Genomic DNA, 19,858 nt, shown 5'->3' with positions numbered 1-19,858 from the left:
TGCGCTCTGGTTTCCCTCATGGTGTTCCGTTGCACCAGAAGTGGTTTAGTCCTTCTGGCCACATGACCTGGAAAGCTGTCGGTGGACAAACGCCAGCTCTCTTGGCCTGAAAGCGAGATGAGTGCTGCAACCCCATAGTCGCCTTTGGCTGGACTTAACCGTCCAGGGCTCCTTTACCTTTAGCTCCAAGAATGGAGGACTTGCTAGTCATGCTGAGAGGATGCCAACAATTTCGCAAACTGGACGTTTCCCAGGTATTGAATAGTTTCCGTTTTTCACAAAACCTGTCAGAACCTTGGGTGCATCTAGGGATATTGAATCAGCAGCATTGGTTCCTTCCAAAGTTTTCAGCACTCTTGGAACCTTTGTAACACCTGCTAAGAAAATGAGTTTTGTGGCACCCGGGAGACAGGCAAGAAGAAGCCTGCCAGTGCTTCATCCTATGGAAGACTGCCTGTCACGTAACATGAATTCCAAGGAGGATATGCAATGCACTAAATAAACCAGAAATAGGGACACGGGTGGCGCTGTGGGTTAAACCACAGAGCCTAGGACTTGCCGATCAGAAGGTCGGCGGTTCGAATCCCCGCGATGGGGTGAGCTCCCGTTGCTCGGTCCTTCTCCTGCCAACCTAGCAGTTTGAAAGCACATCAAAGTGTAAGCAGATAAACGGCATTTCCGTGCGGTGCTCTGGTTCGCCAGAAGCGGCTTAGTCCTGCTGGCCACATGACCCGGAAGCTGTACGCTGGCTCCCTTGGCCAATAAAGCGAGATGAGTGCCGCAACCCCAGAGTCATCTGCGACTGGACCTAATGGTCAGGGGTCCCTTTACCTTTAAATAAACCAGAACAGGGCTATTAGATGGGAAAAGAGAGTCTAGATACTGAAATGTCACCAGTATCTATCCATTGTAACAGAGCCTTTTATTTTAAGGGAAAGAATGCACTGAAAACCATGATAGCAACTCAGCGACAGCATTCGGCTTTAGCAGCTTACAAGATCATTTACCAACTGGGCTGTCAGCATGGGAATGCTGAATGATCTACCAGTCTCAGCCCCTGCATTGGAACATCTGGAACATACCCCAGTAAATGCTTCCAAAGTAAGATGTGCAGAGCAGGAATTTCTCCTGTCTAGGGTAATGCATTGCTTCTTAGGAGATCTTGGGCTTTTTTAGACCAGACATATCAAATTAAGGATAGAGGATAGCTGTATTTTGTGAGGCATGTAAGTGGTTGTCTCTCCTCAGAAATTTCTGATGACACACAACCTAGGATTTCCCAGAAGAAAACTTTATTCAATTCAACTGTTAAGTAAGGTGGCCATATCTGGAAGATCTGGAAAAGCTGGTCAAGCACTGCCCCTAACGTATATCAGCAGAACACATACACTCTTGAATCAGGACAGCTTCACTCTTTTCCAGCCCCTATTTGGAAAAAAAAAGGTTTGTTCCTGATAGATGCTCCTTCAAAAGTATACAGACCTACAAAAAGTGAGTTGATACTGTTAAGTGAGGAACTTAACAGCTGGTGTGTAGAAAACCCAAAGATCTATGGCAGTGGTGTGCAATTGCCTACGCACTGATGGCCTGTCAGGACTCAGAGGCTGGCCTACTGACCTATTTTTGGCAAGCCACACCCACATTTTCTACGCCCAGTGTCCTATATATTGCAAAAAAAGTTCAAGCCACGGCTGCAAAGGAAGATTCAGGAGCACTGATTTGCTTTTTTTGGTCTCCAAAACTAGAATTTAATCTAGGTTTCAGGTTCGCAGTAGCCCCTCAAAGACCTCTCTGCTAGGGTAGAGCTAAAAAAAATGGTTCTGCAGGCGTCTCACCCCTAGAATTTAGCTCATGTGTTATAAGTTTGCAGGATTTAGTTCCTAACCCACAGTGCCCTTACTTTAGTTTAATGTTATGCATTTAATGAATGACTTAATTGTGTTTACCTTCTAGTCACACAGATGCCTGCTGCCTTGGCTTGCTGCTTCATCACTAGGACTGAGATGCTTCAATAGCTGGGGCTCCACTTATGGAAGGAGCCTCTTCACTAGATTGTTCCAAATTTATAGACCTGGCTAGCTTCCCCCAAGTTGCTGCAGACAATTAGATCAGGAGGTTCTCATTTGGAAAAAAATACCGTCATGTACTAATGAAAGGAATGAGGAGCCAAGCTACTTTTGTTGGTAAACACGGAGAACTCAGCTTAACCTGTTGCCTCATCACTCATTTTCTTAATTGCAAGATCAAAGCCAAGGCACACGAAACAGGTCAGTCACTAGAGACAGAATACGTTCTTTACTCTCAGTGATGTGTAGGTCAAGCAATATCTATACCAGCAATGACCATTTGGAAACCTATCTGAAGGCTGCCACTTAGTCAACTTTTACTGGTCTCCTGGGGTTTCCAGAGTGCTTTGTAGACAAACATAACAGCTGCCGCCACATAGCAGCCAACTTCTAGGGGCTGAGGCCCTTTGGCACCCCCAATAAAATATTTAAGGGGGCTGCTCCCCCCCCCAAGTTGATGGACACTGCCATTCAAATGGTGTGTGTGTGCTTTGCACCATGTGATGTGTGTGTGTGATGTACCCGGCCTCCCTGAATATTTTATTCAAGGTTGGCACCCTGTGCTGGCCACCATTGGCATGTGGCTGATTGGGAGAGTTGTGTTACTTCAGCTGTGAAAGGCACAGGGGATCTACAAAAATGAAAGGTTGGCAGCCCCATCCCTCCATGTTGCTGTCAGAGCTTGCTTCACAAATGATGCTCTCCAATAAACACTGCAGTTAGGATCACAGCTACATTATGTCAGTGTTAGTTCCTCCACATTAGCCAATGACATAGCAGGGCTGTAGGATGTACCTATCCAGCAAGTTTTCTTATGTAACATGGTTAATAAAATGCCACACAGAAAACTGTATTTGGAGAGGCATGGATTCAAGTTCAGTAAGCCCACAATTGCCTTCCATTTTCATACAAAGCTGTTTCTCTTGATTTATTGCCACTAGATGGCAACACAGACAACCATTTTTAAAGTCATTTTTTTTAAAAAAGGACAGCTCCACTTCTCTCTGGGGCGCAAGTCTCGGCAGTGTGTATGGAGGTTCCGGGCTGCCCAGATGACAAGAGTGCACACACACACCTTGGTCTTGCTGATGTGGTCCAAAGGGAAACAGAGCAATACATTTGTCACCAGCTTGGCTGCAGAAGTCTCTGTCCAGCTTGTTGGGAGGCAGCTTCTGAAATCCCCTCAAAAAAAGGCACCTGGGACCACACCCTCCCCCCCCCCCGACATGCCACTGCCCTCCCTGCCAGACCTCCACGGCTGACCTGGTCTCAAGGTTTGCCTGACCCCCTCAAGGTAGCAGAGGGAGGCCTGCACACCAGGATACCATCAGGGGCCACCCACCCCTGGGTCTCAGGTTTCCACCCTGTAATATCAGGGTCTTGGGGGGGGCTCTTGAATTGCCAACCCCTACACATAGGTGGGCTCCAAATCCTCAATGAAGTTCACAACTGGTTGACGCTTGCCATAAAGCTTTGCACAGTAGTCCAGGGCCACACTGAGCTCGGGATCTGTATCAGTGATGCAGCTATCGCTAGAGGAAGACAGGCGGTCGTGGCAAACTTCACAGCGCTGTCTGTGGTCGCAATGGGTCACTGTCCCAGAGGAACTGCTGCCAGAATCAGAATCAGGATAAAAGCGCTGAGAAGGGACAGGGCCGAGCACGGTGTGAGTCAGAAAATTCTGATGATGACGGAGATTCCTGGATCTGCTAAGATAAAGAGCGGACACGCCATTCTTCCCTTGGCACTTGTCTAGCAGCCAGCCACACCCATCGTTGCTGGAATGCTTGGACCAGTTTTCAGCCTTGTAGTTCAGCGTTTTCTTAACCACTGGTGATGACGAAGAGGGTGGCTGATGCAGGGAACATCTGTCCTCAGTGTCTCCTGCTGCAGCCTGATGAAATTCTGTTAATCCACTGAAATTTCTTTGCCTTCTGCTGGTTGCCTTGTCCACAATATGCCAAGTATCAGGAACCGTGGAGCTGGGGGTTTTCCTCCCCTGTCTTGACTTACAAGGACTAAGCTTTATAGACTCTCCTGCCTGGATCTCCTCTGGCTCCCATAATGTGCACATGTTGCAATCGACACTTTGCTCAGGTCCCCTGGGAGACATCTGGGCAATAGCAACGTGGTTCATACTTAGCTCTTGCAATATTTCCTGAAGCTTTTCACTGCTCACATAGCTGGTCCCCGGAAGCTGCCTCTGAGGCATACATGGCGGCTTTGCTTCCTCCCTCGGTGTGGAACAACTCTGTCCGAGTGGGTCCTGCGGGGCGCCCATACTAAGTGTGGTGGTATATTGGGTGAACCATTGATCTTGGTCACTTGAATGACCAGCGACATTCTTGCATCCATTCAGAGGTCTGTACCCAACAGCAATTTCTGGCAGTATTTTCTGCTGGTGTTGATTTGTGCGTTCCAGATCATCAGTGGAATCTTTTTTACTAAGCAATCCTGGTTTGCACTGTAAATGTAAGAGCCTAGGATGCTGCCTTGAGTTTAGCCCCTGACCAGGTGAAAAAGGAGAACTCATTGGGTTTCCAACTGCTGCATAAGAACAACTGGCTGCAGAGTAGGAAGAAGGAGGAAATGGAGAGTCAATCGGATTGTATTTTTCCTCGGCAGTCACAAGTCTCATCAGCTTCTTCTTAGCATTATTCACTTGCTCTTGAAGAGTTGCAATTGCTGTATCTTTCTATATTGAATAAACCAAGGTAAAATTTGTCAGAAAAGTGAGGGTGTGCAGGTAAAAAACAGAAGTTAGGCCTAATTACCCATACAGAAGAATTGAGGTAGAATAATTCAGAAAGAATGACTAGATATGCAGTTATTTAACATATACTTCCAAAATAAATTATCTATCCCATTTACAAGTACAGTCGTACTTGTATCTGAAGAAGTGTGCATGCACACGAAAGCTCATACCAAGAACTAACTTAGTTGGTCTTTAAGGTGCTACTGGAAGGAAAAAAAATTTTTTGTTTTGACTATGGCAGACCAACATGGCTACCTATCTGTAAGTCGTACCTTGGTTGTCAAACAGAATCCATTCCAGAAGTCCATTCAACTTCCAAAAATGTTTGACAACCAAGGCATGGACTCTGATTGGCTGCAGGATTTCCTGCACTCAATTGGAAGCTGCGTAAGCTGCGTTGGATGTTTGGCTTCCAAAGAACGTTTGCAAACCAGAACACTCACTTCTGGGTTTATGGCATTCGGGAGCCAAAACAGACGAGTACCAAGGCGTTCAGGATCCAAGGTACGACTGTACAAGTTACAAGCACATAGACATAAAAAATAAGCAACATAAAACCAGAATATCCAACTCAATACTGGAATCTCATTAGACCCTAAAAGCCTGGAAATTGTTGTCTGGCAATAAAAAAATTATTTCTGTATTTATGAAATCCAGTTCACGGCATAAGAATACAAGATAAAAACACAATACATCATTTTTAAAAAATAAGAAGGAAAACAAAGCAATGACTCTCCCACTCATAACCTAACAACAAATAAACAACAATGGTTCTATAGATGGGGTGCAACCATGGAGGGGAACGTGCGGCCAAAGAACCTTAAGGACTCTCTGATTCCTTATGATCCACCTGGATAACCGAGGTCCTCTGATGGGACACTCTTGGTGGTTCCCCACAGTCTGGGCTTCACAAGGGACCAAGCCTTTACTGTGTCAGATCCTGCCCCATGAAACTCCCTGCCAGCAGAGCTTCAGTAGGAATCATCCCTCCCTTTCTTCATTTTAACCAGTCAGTACTTACTGAAGTTTTAAATGATAGTTTTATGTTGTTGCTGATTTTATTCTGATGAGTTGCATACCATCTTTATATATATTGTTATAGAAGTGTGGATTATAAATATGTAATTAAATAAATAAGCTTTGCATTTTGCCACCCGCCTTACTTCATTTGCTGAAGAAACTTCTTGGGGCATAAAGTTAAGGCATAAAGCACATATTTATAACAGCTGCACATTCGAAACCTCTTGGTAGTGTGTGTAGGAATGCACAAAAGTGCTGGACATGCATGTGGGTTCAGACACACACAGCGATATTCATTTATGGTTTCTTCTCAAAGATAGGATAGTTTTCTGACAGAATGTTGTGAGCATCTCTTCATTTAAACAAAAGGATATTCTCTCATAGAAACTGCTCCACTGAATCAAACTACCTGCCTGTCCAATCCAACATCCAGTGAACTGAACACCCCTGGAAAGCTCACAAACAGGGCAAGTTCTTTCTTCTTGTGACATTATGTCACCATAGGTCCTAAGAACCATTTTCGTACCTCAAAATGTCTAGACAGTTTTATCCGAAAGTATCTCGTACTATGTTTTGTTAACTGTGTTGTGTTCTGATCCATGTATGCGATGCACTTTTCTTATGCCAATAAAGGAGATTGATTGATTGATTGATTGATATTTTAGCACCAAAAAGCTTGGCTTGGTAGCAGACTGGCAGCCAGTAAAAATCCCCTAAACAAGGTGCTGTTATCTGCTAGCAACTGAGTGAAAGTTTCTCACCTCTACCAGCTGCTGCATCATGGAATTCTTTTCCCCCAGCAGCTGGTAGATCTCCTCATCACTGTACATGGTAGAGTGGAAGTTCTTGCTTGAGCTGGTAAAATACTTGGCCATATTATTGACGTCATCTTTCTGTTTTTCAAAAGCCTTCCATTTTCTGACCTGCTGAACATTAAAGTATATTGTAGACCTATAAATTAGTTGTATTAGAGGAAAACTGAAAGATGATGAAGATGGAAAGAGGAAAAAACAAGTGAGAATTAAGAAAACAAAAACATTTATCCCCGAAGCTGCATTATAGGCTAAGGCCTCTGTCTGTAAACACAACACATACCTGAAGCTAATGCTATATTTGAACCTTTTTCTCGTTTTTTTCCTAATATGAAAAGGCATTGCTCATGCAGATAAGTTTCTTATCCTATACAGTGGTACCTTGGTTCTCAAATGGCTTAGAAGTTGAACAACTTGGAGCCCAAACACTGCAAACTCGGAAATAAGTGTTCTGGTTTGCGAACTTTTTTCAGAAGCTGAACACGCTCCGTTTTGAGTGCCACCCTTCCATTTTGAGTGTTATGCTGAGGTCTACCTGTTTTTACTATTTATTTTGCATTTTTGCGGCTTTTTTGTTTGTTTTGTTTTTGTGCCTGTGTGGAACCTAGTTCAGTGATTGATTGATTGATTGATTGTATTATTGCAGTACATTGTTTATTGCTTTCATTTTATGGATCAATGGTCTCGTTAGAGACCAGATAGTAAAATTAGTAAAATTCATGTTAAATTGCTGTTTTAGGGGTTGTTTTTAAAAGCCTGGAACAGATTAATCTATGGGAAAGCACGCCTTGATTTTGGAACGCTTTGGTTGTGGAACGGACTTCCAGTACAGTGATACCTCGGTTTCCGAACGTAATCCATTCTGGAAGACCGTTCGAGTTCTGAAACGTTCAAAAACCAAAAACTCAACAGCTGACAGCTAGACCTCAGGATCATGCACTCAGAGGAAGCTGCGTGGCATGTTCGACTTCTGAGGCGTGTTCAAAAACCAAAGCATTTACTTCCGGGTTTATGACGTTCGAAAACCGAAATGTTTGTCAACAGAGATGTTCGAAAACCGAGGTACCACTGTATATATTTAACTTCTACCATGCCTATCAATCCAGAAGATTCCCTAAAGTTGGCTACATACAATACAATACAATACAATACAATACAATACAATACAATACAATACAATACAGTACAGGCTGCTTCTACCCACTGGTTGATTAACAAACAGATAAGTGCCATCTTATACATATTTGAGGCTAAATTATCTCAGTAACGCATTCCCAGCTCACTGCCGGCACCTCAGCTATCCTTTACAAATCTCATTTTTGGGGAAACGTATTGAGCTTTTCTGGGAGGCAGGGGGCAGGTAGCAATGATTTGGGTTCCTTCTTCCTCCCCTCCAGTTTCTTACCTGTGGAATAAAGATTAAACAATTGATTGTAGATGTGCAGACAAAGATTCCTCCTGAGGTAAATCCAAAGACCAGGTTGTGCCACAAGTGGAAAAAACGATTCACCACCAGCATAACGCCCGTTGAGAGGAAAATAATGGCTATTCCAATGATGAGGGTCAGGGATTGATTGACAGGTGAACAGCTGAGATCATCTGTCAGGCCAGCAAGGTAGGCCCCATAGATCAAGAGGATGCCCTGCGGGGAAACAAAACAACAACACTTGGTTGTAGAAGCGTTAATTCAGGAGAAAGAGTTCTAGCATTTTGCAGAATGTGGGTACTTTAGTAAGGTGTCGTCTTCCAATTAGCCAGCCCCTTATTATTATTTTCACTACAGTATTTATTAAATTTATATACCACCCTTCCTCTGAGGATCACAGGGTGGTCTACAATATAAAAACACAAAAATAATGTTTCTGGGCCCAATTCAAGGTGCTGGTTTTGATCTATAAAGCCTTCAAGGGCTCAGAAGGACCGCCTCTCCCCATACGAACCAATCTGGACCCTGGGATCACCATGTGAGGCTGTTCTTCTTGTGCCCCCAAGAGGGATGGAGGGTGGCGACTCAAGAACATCTTCTCCAATGGCTCCGTGCTTTCCTGCTTTACTTATAGACTTTCCTGCTTTACATATATTTAAGACACCAGGCAAAAACATTCCTCCTTTGGCTAATTAAATAATCTACAGCCTTTTAAACTACTTGTGTGGAGTGGGGGGGGGGTAATTGTTTAAGGCTTTATAGGTCAAAACAAGCACTTTGAATCGGGCCCAGAAACTAATTGGCAGCCAGTGCAGTTGAGCCAGGACTGGCGTTATAGCCTCAAACCCTCTTGCCCTGGTGAGCAAACTAGCGGCCAAATTCTGCACCGGCTGAAGTTTCCAAACCGTCTTCAGAGGCAGCCCCACATATAACATGTTGCAGAAACCTAATCAGATTCAAACACATACTTGTTGCAGGGTCAGCACCTTTACTGTTGATTGAAACTAAAATTCGTTCGGCCAAGATGATCTAGCAATTGCCTTCAATAATCTGTTCCTCCTTTGCAGATTTAAAGGGAAAGTTGAAAGCAACAATGTGCTGGGAAAGGAGAGAGGCTGAATTAGGCCACCCACCAAGAACCCTCCAACCATGCAGTCTTACCAGATAATTATAAAGGTAAAGGTAAAGGGACCCCTGACCATTAGGTCCAGTCGTGGCCGACCCTGGGGTTGCGGTGCTCATCTCGCTTTACTGGCCGAGGGAGCCGGCGTACAGCTTCCGGGTCATGTGGCCAGCAGGACTAAGCCGCTTCTGGCGAACCAGAGCAGCGCACGGAAACACCGTTTACCTTCCCGCCAGAGCGGTACCTATTTATCTACTTGCATTTCGTGCTTTCGAACTGCTAGATTGGCAGGAGCAAGGACCAAGCAATAGGAGCTCACCCCGCCGCGGGGATTCGAACCGCCGACCTTCTGATCGGCAAGTCCTAGGTTCTGTGGTTTAACCCACAGCGCCACCCAGGTCCCTTACCAGATAATTAGCAAGCATTAAATACAGAAGAGGCAAGGAAGCGCCTATAAAATAAGAGAGGCAAGGCAGGTATGGGAAACCTGAGGTTCTCTAGATGTTGCAGGATGTCCCTTGACCAATTTGTCTTGACCATTGGCCATGGTGGGTGGAAACATTGGGAGTTGGAAGACCTCTGGAAAGGCAGTAGGGTTCACCAGCCCTGCTATAAAATAATAGGTTTAAAAAAAGGTAAACGACCCCTGGACGGTTTAGTCCGGTCAAAGGCAACTATGGGGTTGCGGTGCTCATCTCGCTTTCAGGCCGAGGGAGCCAGCGTTGGTCCACAGACAGCTTTCTGGGTCATGTGGTCAGCAGGACTAGACCGCTTCTGGCGCAAAGGAACACCATGACAGAAGTCAGAGAGCACAGAAGCACCATTTACCTTCCTGCCACAGCAGTACCTATTTATCTACTTGCATTTCGTGCTTTTGAACTGCTAGGTTGGCAGGAGCAGGGACAAAGCAACGGGAGCTCACCCCGTCGCGGGGATTCGAACCGCCGACCTTCCAATCAGCAAGCCCAAGAGGCTCAGTGATTTAGACCACAGTGCCACCCGCATCCATAATACAACTTAGAGAAGAGCTTTTATGTGTACCAGCAGAGGGGCCAATGTTCAGGAAGAGCCCTGGGTATGACAATGAGTTACAAGTGTTATAAAAGTTCGTCTGCGAAATGTGGGCCAAACGAGATATGGCGTTTGTCACACACTTTGCCCTTGCCTGGTTGATTTTCTAAGAATAAATAGCCATGATCAACGAGAAACTGGAACCAATTTCATACCTTAAATCCCAGAAAGAGAAGAAGCCAAAGATCAGAGTACGTTGATGTGCAGAAGTACCCTTGGCTCACTGCGCAAGTCAAACCTCTCTCTGTCACCTAGAACAGAATTGAAACACAAAACAGAAGGCTTCTTCCCATCTGCAAAATGCCCAGGATGCAACAGAATTGAAATGTCTGCTTCTGATTGCACTTCAGTACTGAAATCAGACTTGGAATAAATAATGGATTCACATGGATATGCGGGAATTGTTTGCTTGCTTGCTTGCTTGCTTGCTGCAATCACTGGCAACATCTATAAAGGTAAAGGGACCCCTGACCATTAGGTCCAGTCGTGGCCAACTCTGGGGTTGCAGCGCTCATCTCGCTTTATTGGCCGAGGGAGCCGGCGTACAGCTTCCGGGTCATGTGGCCAGCAGGACTAAGCCACTTCTGGCGAACCAGAGCAGCACACGGAAATGCCGTTTACCTTCCCGCCGGAGCCGTACCTATTTATCTACTTGCACTTTTTGGCATGCTTTCAAACTGCTAGGTTCGCAGGAGCAGGGACTGAGCAACGGGAGCTCACCCCATCACGGGGATTCAACCCGCCAACCTTCTGATCGGCAAGCCCTAGGCTCTGTGGTTTAACCCACAGTGCCAGCTGCGTCCCACTGGCAACATCTACATTGTCCCTATTTTCAGGTGGGATTCAATCATATCCTGGCAAATTCAGGCTGCACTATTAAAGCATATTTGGAGCTTTTACACAACAAACCTACTTCCCCGAAAGATAATACATTTTGCGATAAGAAAAGCGACGGGGAAAATGCACTGTCAAGATGGATAACACCTGCTTTGATGCACATTATCTAAACTCTCCACAAGCTGATCAAGCTGAGTGCATACTGAACAGCTAGTTTGAAAGCAACCACAATCACACCCAATTCAACCACTGCTTTCTTTGGCCTCCTTGTTTCCCATTTGTAAAACAGAATGGTCGTCATTAGGCTCCTTCTGTGTGATGAATCTACTAATTAGCCTGCATTTTTAATCTTTCAGCCTCTATATTCCCGAGCTGTAAAATGGGAACAGTGCTGTACAAAAGCCTGTTGAAGTTTGCGTGTAATAATTCTCTGGCATGGATTTACTAAGCAGCTTGGCTACTAGTCCCTTCTCTCTGATAGTCACTGTTCTGTAACAACAACAAAAGATAAGTGTGTCCTAAAATACCTAATTATACAAGCTAAATTCCACAGCAATGGGTTGCATGTGTGTTTTGTTGCATGTTTGACTAACTCAATAATCTGAGGTTTGCCCAGGGAATTATCTGCTCAAGGTCTGCCTTAAATTCTCATTTATAGCACATTCACAGCAGTGATTGCATTGGGTCTGTCTTCAAACTCAAAGCTCCCCCAACCCTATATCATTAAGCTCCAACCTGACCTCACCCAAGTACTGTATATGGGGCAGAGTTTTCCTTGTTTTCATATTTTGAAAGTTGGAGGGTGCACAGCTTTCTCTTAGTGATGCACCCATGTTCACAGTCTATGTCCAGACATCCAACCTGCACTCCCTCCTCATCTTACCTTCAGATCTGCATTGAGACTTTGGAGACACTGGACTGGATCCACGAACATCCATATCAAGAGCAGGATAATGTCCGCCAGCACTAACACAGACACCATCACCAGCAGCTGGAAATCTTTGATAATCTGTAAAAGAGACACTTAACTTGCTCACTTTGTGATCTGCTGTGTCAATATTGCAGTTCATCTTTTGTGCGCACACAGAGGAGTTTCCTCCAAAACCATATACAGTACTGAGATAAGCAAGACTAGAGAACATAGCCAGAAATCAGGACCAGCTAATGTTTCCTTTGTTATCAAATACCAAAAAGAGTGAGATGACAAAATAACACCACAGAAAACAAATTCTTTATAGTGCCTGGACTCCCCTTCTAATTTCTGAGTGCCAGATGATGAATTTAGCATGTTAAAATATAAGCCAGACTGGCTTCCTGATGAAGTACCAGATGGACCATTAAAGGTAAAGGGTAAAGGGACCCCTGACCATTAGGTCCAGTCGCGGACAACTCTGGGGTTGCGGCGCTCATCTCGCTTTATTGGCCGAGGGAGCCAGCATGCAGCTTCTGGGTCATGACTAAGCCGCTTCTGGCGAACCAGAGTAGCGCACGGAAACGCCATTTACCTTCCCGCCAGAGCGGTACCTATTTATCTACTTACACTTTGACGTGCTTTCGAACTGCTAGGTGGGCAGGAGCAGGGACCGAGCAACGGGAGCTCATTCGGACACAGGTGGCGCTGTGGTCTCTAAACCACTGTGCCCCTTGGGCTTGCCGATCAGAAGGTCAGCGGTTCAAATCCCCATGACAGGATGAGCTCCCGTTACTCTGTCCCAACTCCTGTCAACCTAGCAGTTCGAAAGCACGCCAGCGCAAGTAGATAAATAGGTACCGCTCCGGCGGGAAGGTAAATGGCATTTCTGTGCGCTCTGGCACTCATAACGGTGTTCTGCTGTGCCAGAAGCGGTTTAATCATGCTGGCCACATGACCCGGAAAGCTGTCTGTGGACAAATACTGGCTCCCTCAGCCTGAAAGCGAGATGAGTGCCCCAACCCCATAGTCGCCTTTGACTGGATGCAACCGTCCAGGGGTCCTTTACCTTTACTTATCTACTTTGAGTGGTCAGTACAGCTTCCCAGCACGAGGCTGAAAGCTGTATGGGAAAGGCCAACCAATCTGAAAATAGATTCAAGAGACTGCCAGTCTCTACAACCACCTGCCATGTTCTGAGCCCAGCTCTGCTGAAGGAAAGTTCCCTTGACAGGAGGGAGGGGGCCTCCCTAGGTGAGGCCTGCTGCCTCCAGGTAGCAGGTCTCACTGCTGGGGGCACTTTGTCCAGGGGCCACTGAATCCGGCCCCAGACATGGTGATTACTTCCAACGTGTATATTTCAGTCCCAATAACTGTGGCCCAGTCTTATTTGTTTCTGACAGCTGGATGTACATTGTAAGAACTCACCACTCTCTTGTCTGGAACTTGCCGACTGAACACTTTATACAACCGCCAACTTTTCCCTAGAATGGGGCCAAAAGCCAGAGAGACCCCAATACACAACAAGCTGATTCTCACCTGTAGGGGTACGTGTTGGGTTGTGGAGGAGAGAGAAATAAAAACACAGAGGTCCATAAATCTAAGTTTCAAGAGAAACATGGGATATTTGTAATCAAGATCTCCTTTTAAAAATAATGGCAGCCACTCTGCCACAAGGACAGAAGAAGTGTGATCCCACTCATTCTCTTCAGTGCCACTAACAATGTTATCCTGGTCCTGGTCCTGTTCACATCTTGGGAGCCAATTCCAGGAGCCTGGTGCTGGGGAACGACTGTTGAGCTCAGTCCCACACCCAAGGAATACAAAGAGATAAATCACAAACTAAACAACTCTGTATGCTGATTTACAAAAATTCGTTAACAATAATGTATGACATTTCAACAACTTCTATTCCATGAAATCTTAAATAATATACACAATGCCAAGATAACAACAAGATACCCGGATTTCAGTCTCTGTTTTGTAACTCTTCTTCTGGTTGGACCGAAAAGGAATGATACAATGGCAATTAATGCTCTGCCAAACAGGACAGCTCCAGCCTTAGAACGGCAGTTTGCTCTTTTCAAAAACAGAGATTGAAATCTGGGTACCTTGTTGTCGGAGTTCCATTGGGATCACACGAGCACAAGTATATACATAAAGAGTTGTTTTCATGGACTTATTTTAGGAATATTCAGACTGTTAGGTTTTGAGATACTGAGTTGCACTTGTCATTATTGTTTTTGGCATCGTAGATATTATTCAAGGTTTCATGTAATGGAAGGTGTTGAAATGTGGGTCTCATGGCTGAATGAGGATTATAACCCCAGTCTCAGTCCAGCACTCTATTCCCTACATTAGATTGGCTCTCAAAAACTATTTATTACATCTCTCAGATATTTATCTCAACATTGGCTACATAGGATTCCCAGGCAGTCCCCCCCACCCCACCCTCGATGCCAATAGAACCAAGCCGCCTTAGTTTCTGCAAGGTTCATCACCTTCCTTCAGTCCATGCCTTGGAATGTTACACTTTAGGAGTTGAAAGAACAGTTTGGACATCCTGGAAGAGTTCTTTCTGAAGGGGAACTATGGGGCAGGATTAATCTGTGTGCGCATGCATCACTTGTCCACGTACCCCTTTGAATTCTGCCTAATTTGCAATATAAAACTGTCCCCACAAGAGCAATGCCCCGTGAGCCACACCGCTGGCTTTCACCCACCTGAACCAGCATCTCCAGGGACGGCCTGGTCAATGAATTGTGTCTTTCAACTCCAAAGAGGTAAGCGCTACTGTAGGTCAAGCCACTGCCCAGCAGGGTCACTATGTTCAGGTTAGGACTGGACATTTTCACAATCCTCCAGCAGACAAAGGAGATAAGAAAACATGGAGGCAAGGGTTATTAAAGAGGAACCATAGAATTTTGAAGCTCAACATCAAAAAAACGAAGATCATGGCCACTGGGCCCATCACCTCCTGGCAAATAGAAGGGGAAGAAATGGAGGCAGTGAGAGATTTTACTTTCTTGGGCTCCATGATCACTGCAGATGGTGACAGCAGCCATGAAATTAAAAGACGCCTGCTTCTTGGGAGGAAAGCAATGACAAACCTACACAGCATCTTAAAAAGCAGAGACATCACCTTGCCGACAAAGGTCCGTATAGTAAAAGCTATGGTTTTCCCAGTAGTGATGTATGGAAGTGAGAGCTGGACCATAAAGAAGGCTGATCGCCAAAGAATTGATGCTTTTGAATCCTGGTGCTGGAGGAGACTCTGGAGAGTCCCATGGACTGCAAGAAGATCAAACCTCTCCATTCTGAAGGAAATCAGCCCCGAGTGCTCCCTGGAAGGACAGATCCTGAAGCTGAGGCTCCAAGACTTTGGCCACCTCCTGAGAAGAGAAGACTCCCTGGAAAAGACCCTGATGCTGGGAAAGATGGAGGGCACAAGGAGAAGGGGATGACAGAGGACGAGATGGTGGGACAGTGTTCTCGAAGCTACCAGCATGAGGGAGGCAGTGGAAGACAGGAGGGCCTGGTGTGCTCTGGTCCAGGGGGTCACGAAGAGGCAGACACGACTAAACGACTAAACAACAACAACAAATAGAATTGTAGAGTTGGAAGGGATCCTGAGGATCATTTAGTGCAACCCCTTACAGCGCAGGAATATGCAGCTGTCTCATACAGGGATCGAACCTGCAACCTTGGAGTTATCAGCACCATGTTCTAACCAAGTGAGCTATCCAAGCGTCCCTTGGATAGAGAAGTTAGGCTTGCCCCACTCTTACAACCCATGTAATGCAATAATTTCCCCCTCTTGCTCTGCTTTATCTGAGAAGTCCTTTTTCAATGCTCCCCAGTGCTTTTTGCCACTGAAGACAACTGGGCCTCCAGAGCTAGGGGGCTGGGTCTAATAGCACCTCAGACCGCAGACCTGATCCCTAAGAAAGTTGGCAACGTCATCCAAAGGAGGCCCAATACTATCTCTGAAACCAAAACATCTCCATCTTACCAGGATTGAGCTTTAGTTGGTTGGCCTTCTACCACCCCTTTACTGGTCCAAGGCCCTGGTTCATCTCTTCCACAGCATCATTGATGAAAAGAAGATGTACCTTTGGGTGTTGTCACCACACTGACACAGCATAATGGTGACACTGCACTTGAATATCCCAAGTGACATGACTTAGTAGCAAGGATGGATTAAAGTGGTTGGGGGCTCAGGTGCAGTTTCCAAAATAGGGGGCCTCTCCCCACCAAAAAGGAACACATAAAATCACCACAAACCCTTCGAGGCCCTCCAGGGGTCCCTCTTTTCCAGGTGTCCCTCTTTTCCAGGGACAGACCCAGATTTACAGGAGCCACCCCGGTTTCTGATTTGATCCCAGAATGTCCCCCTTTATTGTAGGAAATCCCTAGGATGAGGATTCTTAGTAAGTTTATGTTGATCTTTTCTGCGAACCGCCCTGAGACCTCTGGGTTTAGGGCAATATATAAATTCAATAGAGAATAAGAAGAAGTTCCTGAACTTCAGCTCCTGCACAGCAGAAGACACATCTAAACCTCTTTGCAAAGTTTTCACATTTTGCGTCTGAAGTTGTCCTTTTGGAGACACGTAAACACCTTTTCATTCCTCCCAGACCTCCAGCCATCAAATGGAAGCATTTTTCTGATGCTTGTTCTGAATTTGTTCTAAACCGTTTTATATTCATTGTTTTATTTTGCTGACTTAAAAACAGTTTTATTAACCTGTGGCAACCTTGGGAATATTTGTTGTTAAATATCTGCAGTGTAAATGTAGACAATCATGCAGTTTGCACAACATGACATATTCTGCTCTTTTTAGAGCTAATTTTCAAATGTTCAGAGAAAAAAATGCCTTTCTATTCTGTATATGATAGCAAAAGATTTCTCTGGAACAATGGAGCCTTAGAGCAGTATGCCCAGCTACTGAAAACATGACCACAATATATTTCTGGCCTTACCTGTTCTTTCTGAAGTGAATTGTGAAGATGAGAAAGAAGAAACTGAGGAGGACTCCACTGGTAAGGAAGACCCATGCAATGCCCAAGATGGCTGCTGAAAAGGGGGAGTTCTTACAGCTGTTGTCAGAGGATGTCTGAGGAAAGACAGACGGGAGATAGTAAGAACACCTTTGTCTCAAAGACAGATGAGGTGGGGGGGGGGACCTACTTAACTTGAAGCAGCATAATTTAAGAGCTATATTGGCCATCTCAGGAAAACCAGAAATAATTAATATCCACAAACAGAATGCACACCCTCAAATGTCCCTATTTTCCAGGGGCAATCCTGGATTTACAGAAACCATCTTGGTTTCTCATTTGATCCCAGAGTGTCCCGCTTTTCCTGAGGGCATCCCTATTTTCACCGGAGAAATGTTGGAGGGTATGGAGTTATCCAACCCCCGAGCCATCTGAGGGCAGCCTTGTCTAGGGAAGTTTTTTAATGTTTAATAATGTTTTGATATATGTTGGAAGTCCCCCACTTTGGGGATAAAGTTGCTTGCCTCTGGGTCCAGCTTAAAATGCTTCCACCCTAACATTATAAGAATCCAGAAACCCCACACATTTTAAACTGGCATATATTTACTTCAAATAACATTAAAAGTTGTAACTCTTTCCTTATACATTTACCCACAATTGTTATAGTACAGAGGTCCTGCAGGGTCTTCTGCTGCTGTTTCTGGGTGTTATCGCACTGGTTAGAGTAATTGAATCCCGTTTCCACAGCGCATTGTAAGCCTTCGTTCAACCACATTGTCTGGGCAGTGCAATTTTCCGTGTCGCAGTCCCAAGAAACTCAAGATTGGGTATATCCAGTGGCAGCAAGCAAGATGTGCAACAAATTCCTCCCCTCTCGGGTGTCCTGAAAAGGGGGAGGGAGGGTTGATCACAAGCAAAACAGTGACAGAAACATGGCAGCAATTAAGTTAACAATCAAAGTCAACTTGCTCATGGGAGCCAACTTGAAACTTGGTTTGTAACTCTTTGCTACGTCTCACCAATTCTGATGATATACCATAATTATCGTGTGAATCAGGGTGGCGGTAGCATTTGTCGTTTCTCCCAGTTACGTGTGTCCAGGCAGGCAGTCGTTGTATAGATTGTGGCTCACTCAAGAACTGGTGGAGTGGCCTGGCTGAGGCATGAATGAGGAGGTCTCTGACTTGCCCACCTGGTAGCTCAGTCAGCGGAGCACGAGACTCTTGATCTCAGGGTCATGGATTTGAGCCCCACATTGGGCAAAACGTTCCTGCATCGCAGGCATTGGACTAGATGATCCTCGTGGTCCCTTCGAACTCTAAAATTCTGTGTTTCTAGGATCTCTGCCATGCAGAGGTGTGCGGTGACATTTTTCATAGGGGGACAGTTAGGGCCAGAGGTGTCAGCTTGTGAGTGCTGTGGGGGACGGGGACGTCGTGCACGTAATGTCCTGATGTATAAGCATCAAACCTCCCACTCCAAGCTGGGCAGAAGCTTTCCAGGTTTTGGGAAGGTAGCAAAAAGGCTCTTGGACCCGTCGGAGCGTTGCATCTCCCTCCCTAAGCCATGCAGAAGCTTCCTGGGCTTTGGGAAGGTGGCAGCAGGGGAAGATTTAGACAACTCGCCCAGTCCCCCTGGTCAAATGACCACATGCCACTGCTGCCCTGCACTCATTCACTGGCCTTAGGTCAGCCTCCCTCAGCTTCAGTCCCAGGGAGGAGGACACCAGGGACAGAACCTGGACCTTTCTGTATGCTAAGCATGTTCTCTGCCACTGAGCTACAGCCTCTGTTCCACACAAACACACGCCATGTCTTTATGCTTCTTTTCAAAAAGTCTTGGTCCAGGGAAGAATGGCTTAGGAGTGGTCTTTCATGTTTGCCTCTTTCAAAGCTCTCTCTCTCTCTCTCTCTCTCTCTCTCTCTGTGTGTGTGTGTGTGTGTATGCAAAGCATTAACTGGCCTTGTGTAATAAGCCAAAATGGACAATGGTCAAGCACAGAGGCAACAGGCAACAGTGCTCCTCCCAGCACACTGTCAAGATCTCAGTCTACAATAACCGAAGTTACAGGTGGTAGCCGTGTTGGTCTGCCGTAGTCGAAACAAAATAAAAAAATTCCTTCCAGTAGCACCTTAGAGACCAACTAAGTTTGTTATTGGTATGAGCTTTCGTGTGTATCTGAAGAACTGTGCATGCACACAAAAGCTCATACCAATAACAAACTTAGTTGGTCTCTAAGGTGCTACTGAAAGGAATTTTTTTATTTTGTTACAATAACCGAAATTCATCAAGACACAAGCAACTAGCTGACCCTGAGAGTAAATTCTGGTTGGACAAAAGGAGTGTCCAAGTCAAAGCAGATTCAAGTGCTTTATATCAAAAAGCCACCAAAGGTTTAAATTACTATTTGAGGGGTGAGATGGAGAAGATTTGGAACAGTTCCATTGGACAGCTTTGGCCAGGTAACGTGCACTCAAGACTGGCCATGCCTCACACCTGGACTTCCATTATTGGAAAAGAAAGAAGGGGAGAAAGTCGTGGTACACAAGGGGCGGGGGGAGAGCGCAGAATATAATGTTTTCCCCATCTCACAACAGCCCTGTGAGGTAGGCAGCAAGGCACCAGCCAACTACCTTGAGAGAAACTGGTGCTTACAACCAGCCTGGCGTAGTGGTCAGAGTACCTAACTTGGAGGGGAGAGACCTGGGTTCAAACTTCTGGATGACCTTGGATGGGTAGCTCTCTCTCAGTCTAACCTACACCACAGGGTTGTGGTGCATCTAAATTTGGAAGAGGGAATGGAGCAGGTATGCCGCCCCCATCCCTTCCTGAAAGGTC

At 45.6% G+C, this 19,858-nt stretch overlaps 1 protein-coding gene across 4 annotated transcripts; it reads right to left on the bottom strand.

Moving 5' to 3' along the window:
• Nucleotides 1-925: 925 nt before the first annotated feature.
• GPR156 (G protein-coupled receptor 156) lies at nt 926-19,167 on the bottom strand. Of its 4 annotated transcripts, none has more exons than XM_083593189.1 (9): nt 17,676-19,167; nt 17,003-17,136; nt 14,744-14,879; nt 13,449-13,559; nt 11,994-12,119; nt 10,429-10,524; nt 8,059-8,295; nt 6,603-6,767; nt 926-4,761 (listed from the first exon to the last, which is right to left on the bottom strand). In XM_083593189.1, the coding sequence occupies exons 1-9, from the start codon at nt 17,793-17,795 to the stop codon at nt 3,475-3,477; spliced, it is 2,412 nt and encodes an 803-aa protein (XP_083449315.1). In that variant the 5' UTR covers nt 17,796-19,167; the 3' UTR covers nt 926-3,474. The 4 variants fall into 4 exon arrangements, with proteins under 4 accessions (XP_083449315.1, XP_083449316.1, XP_083449317.1 ...); XM_083593190.1 differs by having other exon boundaries at nt 6,603-6,764; nt 17,676-19,166; XM_083593191.1 differs by lacking the exons at nt 13,449-13,559; nt 14,744-14,879.
• Between the last annotated feature and the right edge of the window lie 691 nt (nt 19,168-19,858).

Source organism: Podarcis filfolensis (assembly GCF_964270895.1).
Source record: "Podarcis filfolensis genome assembly, chromosome: 17".
NCBI lineage: Eukaryota > Metazoa > Chordata > Lepidosauria > Squamata > Lacertidae > Podarcis > Podarcis filfolensis.
The sequence above is the reverse complement of the archived record's forward strand: the minus strand, read 5'-3'. Positions and strand labels throughout refer to the sequence as shown.

Excerpts from the sequence above, each read along its gene's own strand:
- GPR156 (XM_083593189.1), bottom strand. The coding sequence starts at position 17,795 with ATGTGGTTGAACGAAGGCTTACAATGCGCTGTGGAAACGGGATTCAAT. Across the intron at positions 12,120-13,448 it reads AAGTTCCAGACAAGAGAGTG|ATTATCAAAGATTTCCAGCT; the intron begins GTGAGTTCTTAC and ends TCTCTTTTACAG. Across the intron at positions 10,525-11,993 it reads GTCTCAATGCAGATCTGAAG|GTGACAGAGAGAGGTTTGAC; the intron begins GTAAGATGAGGA and ends ATTCTGTTCTAG.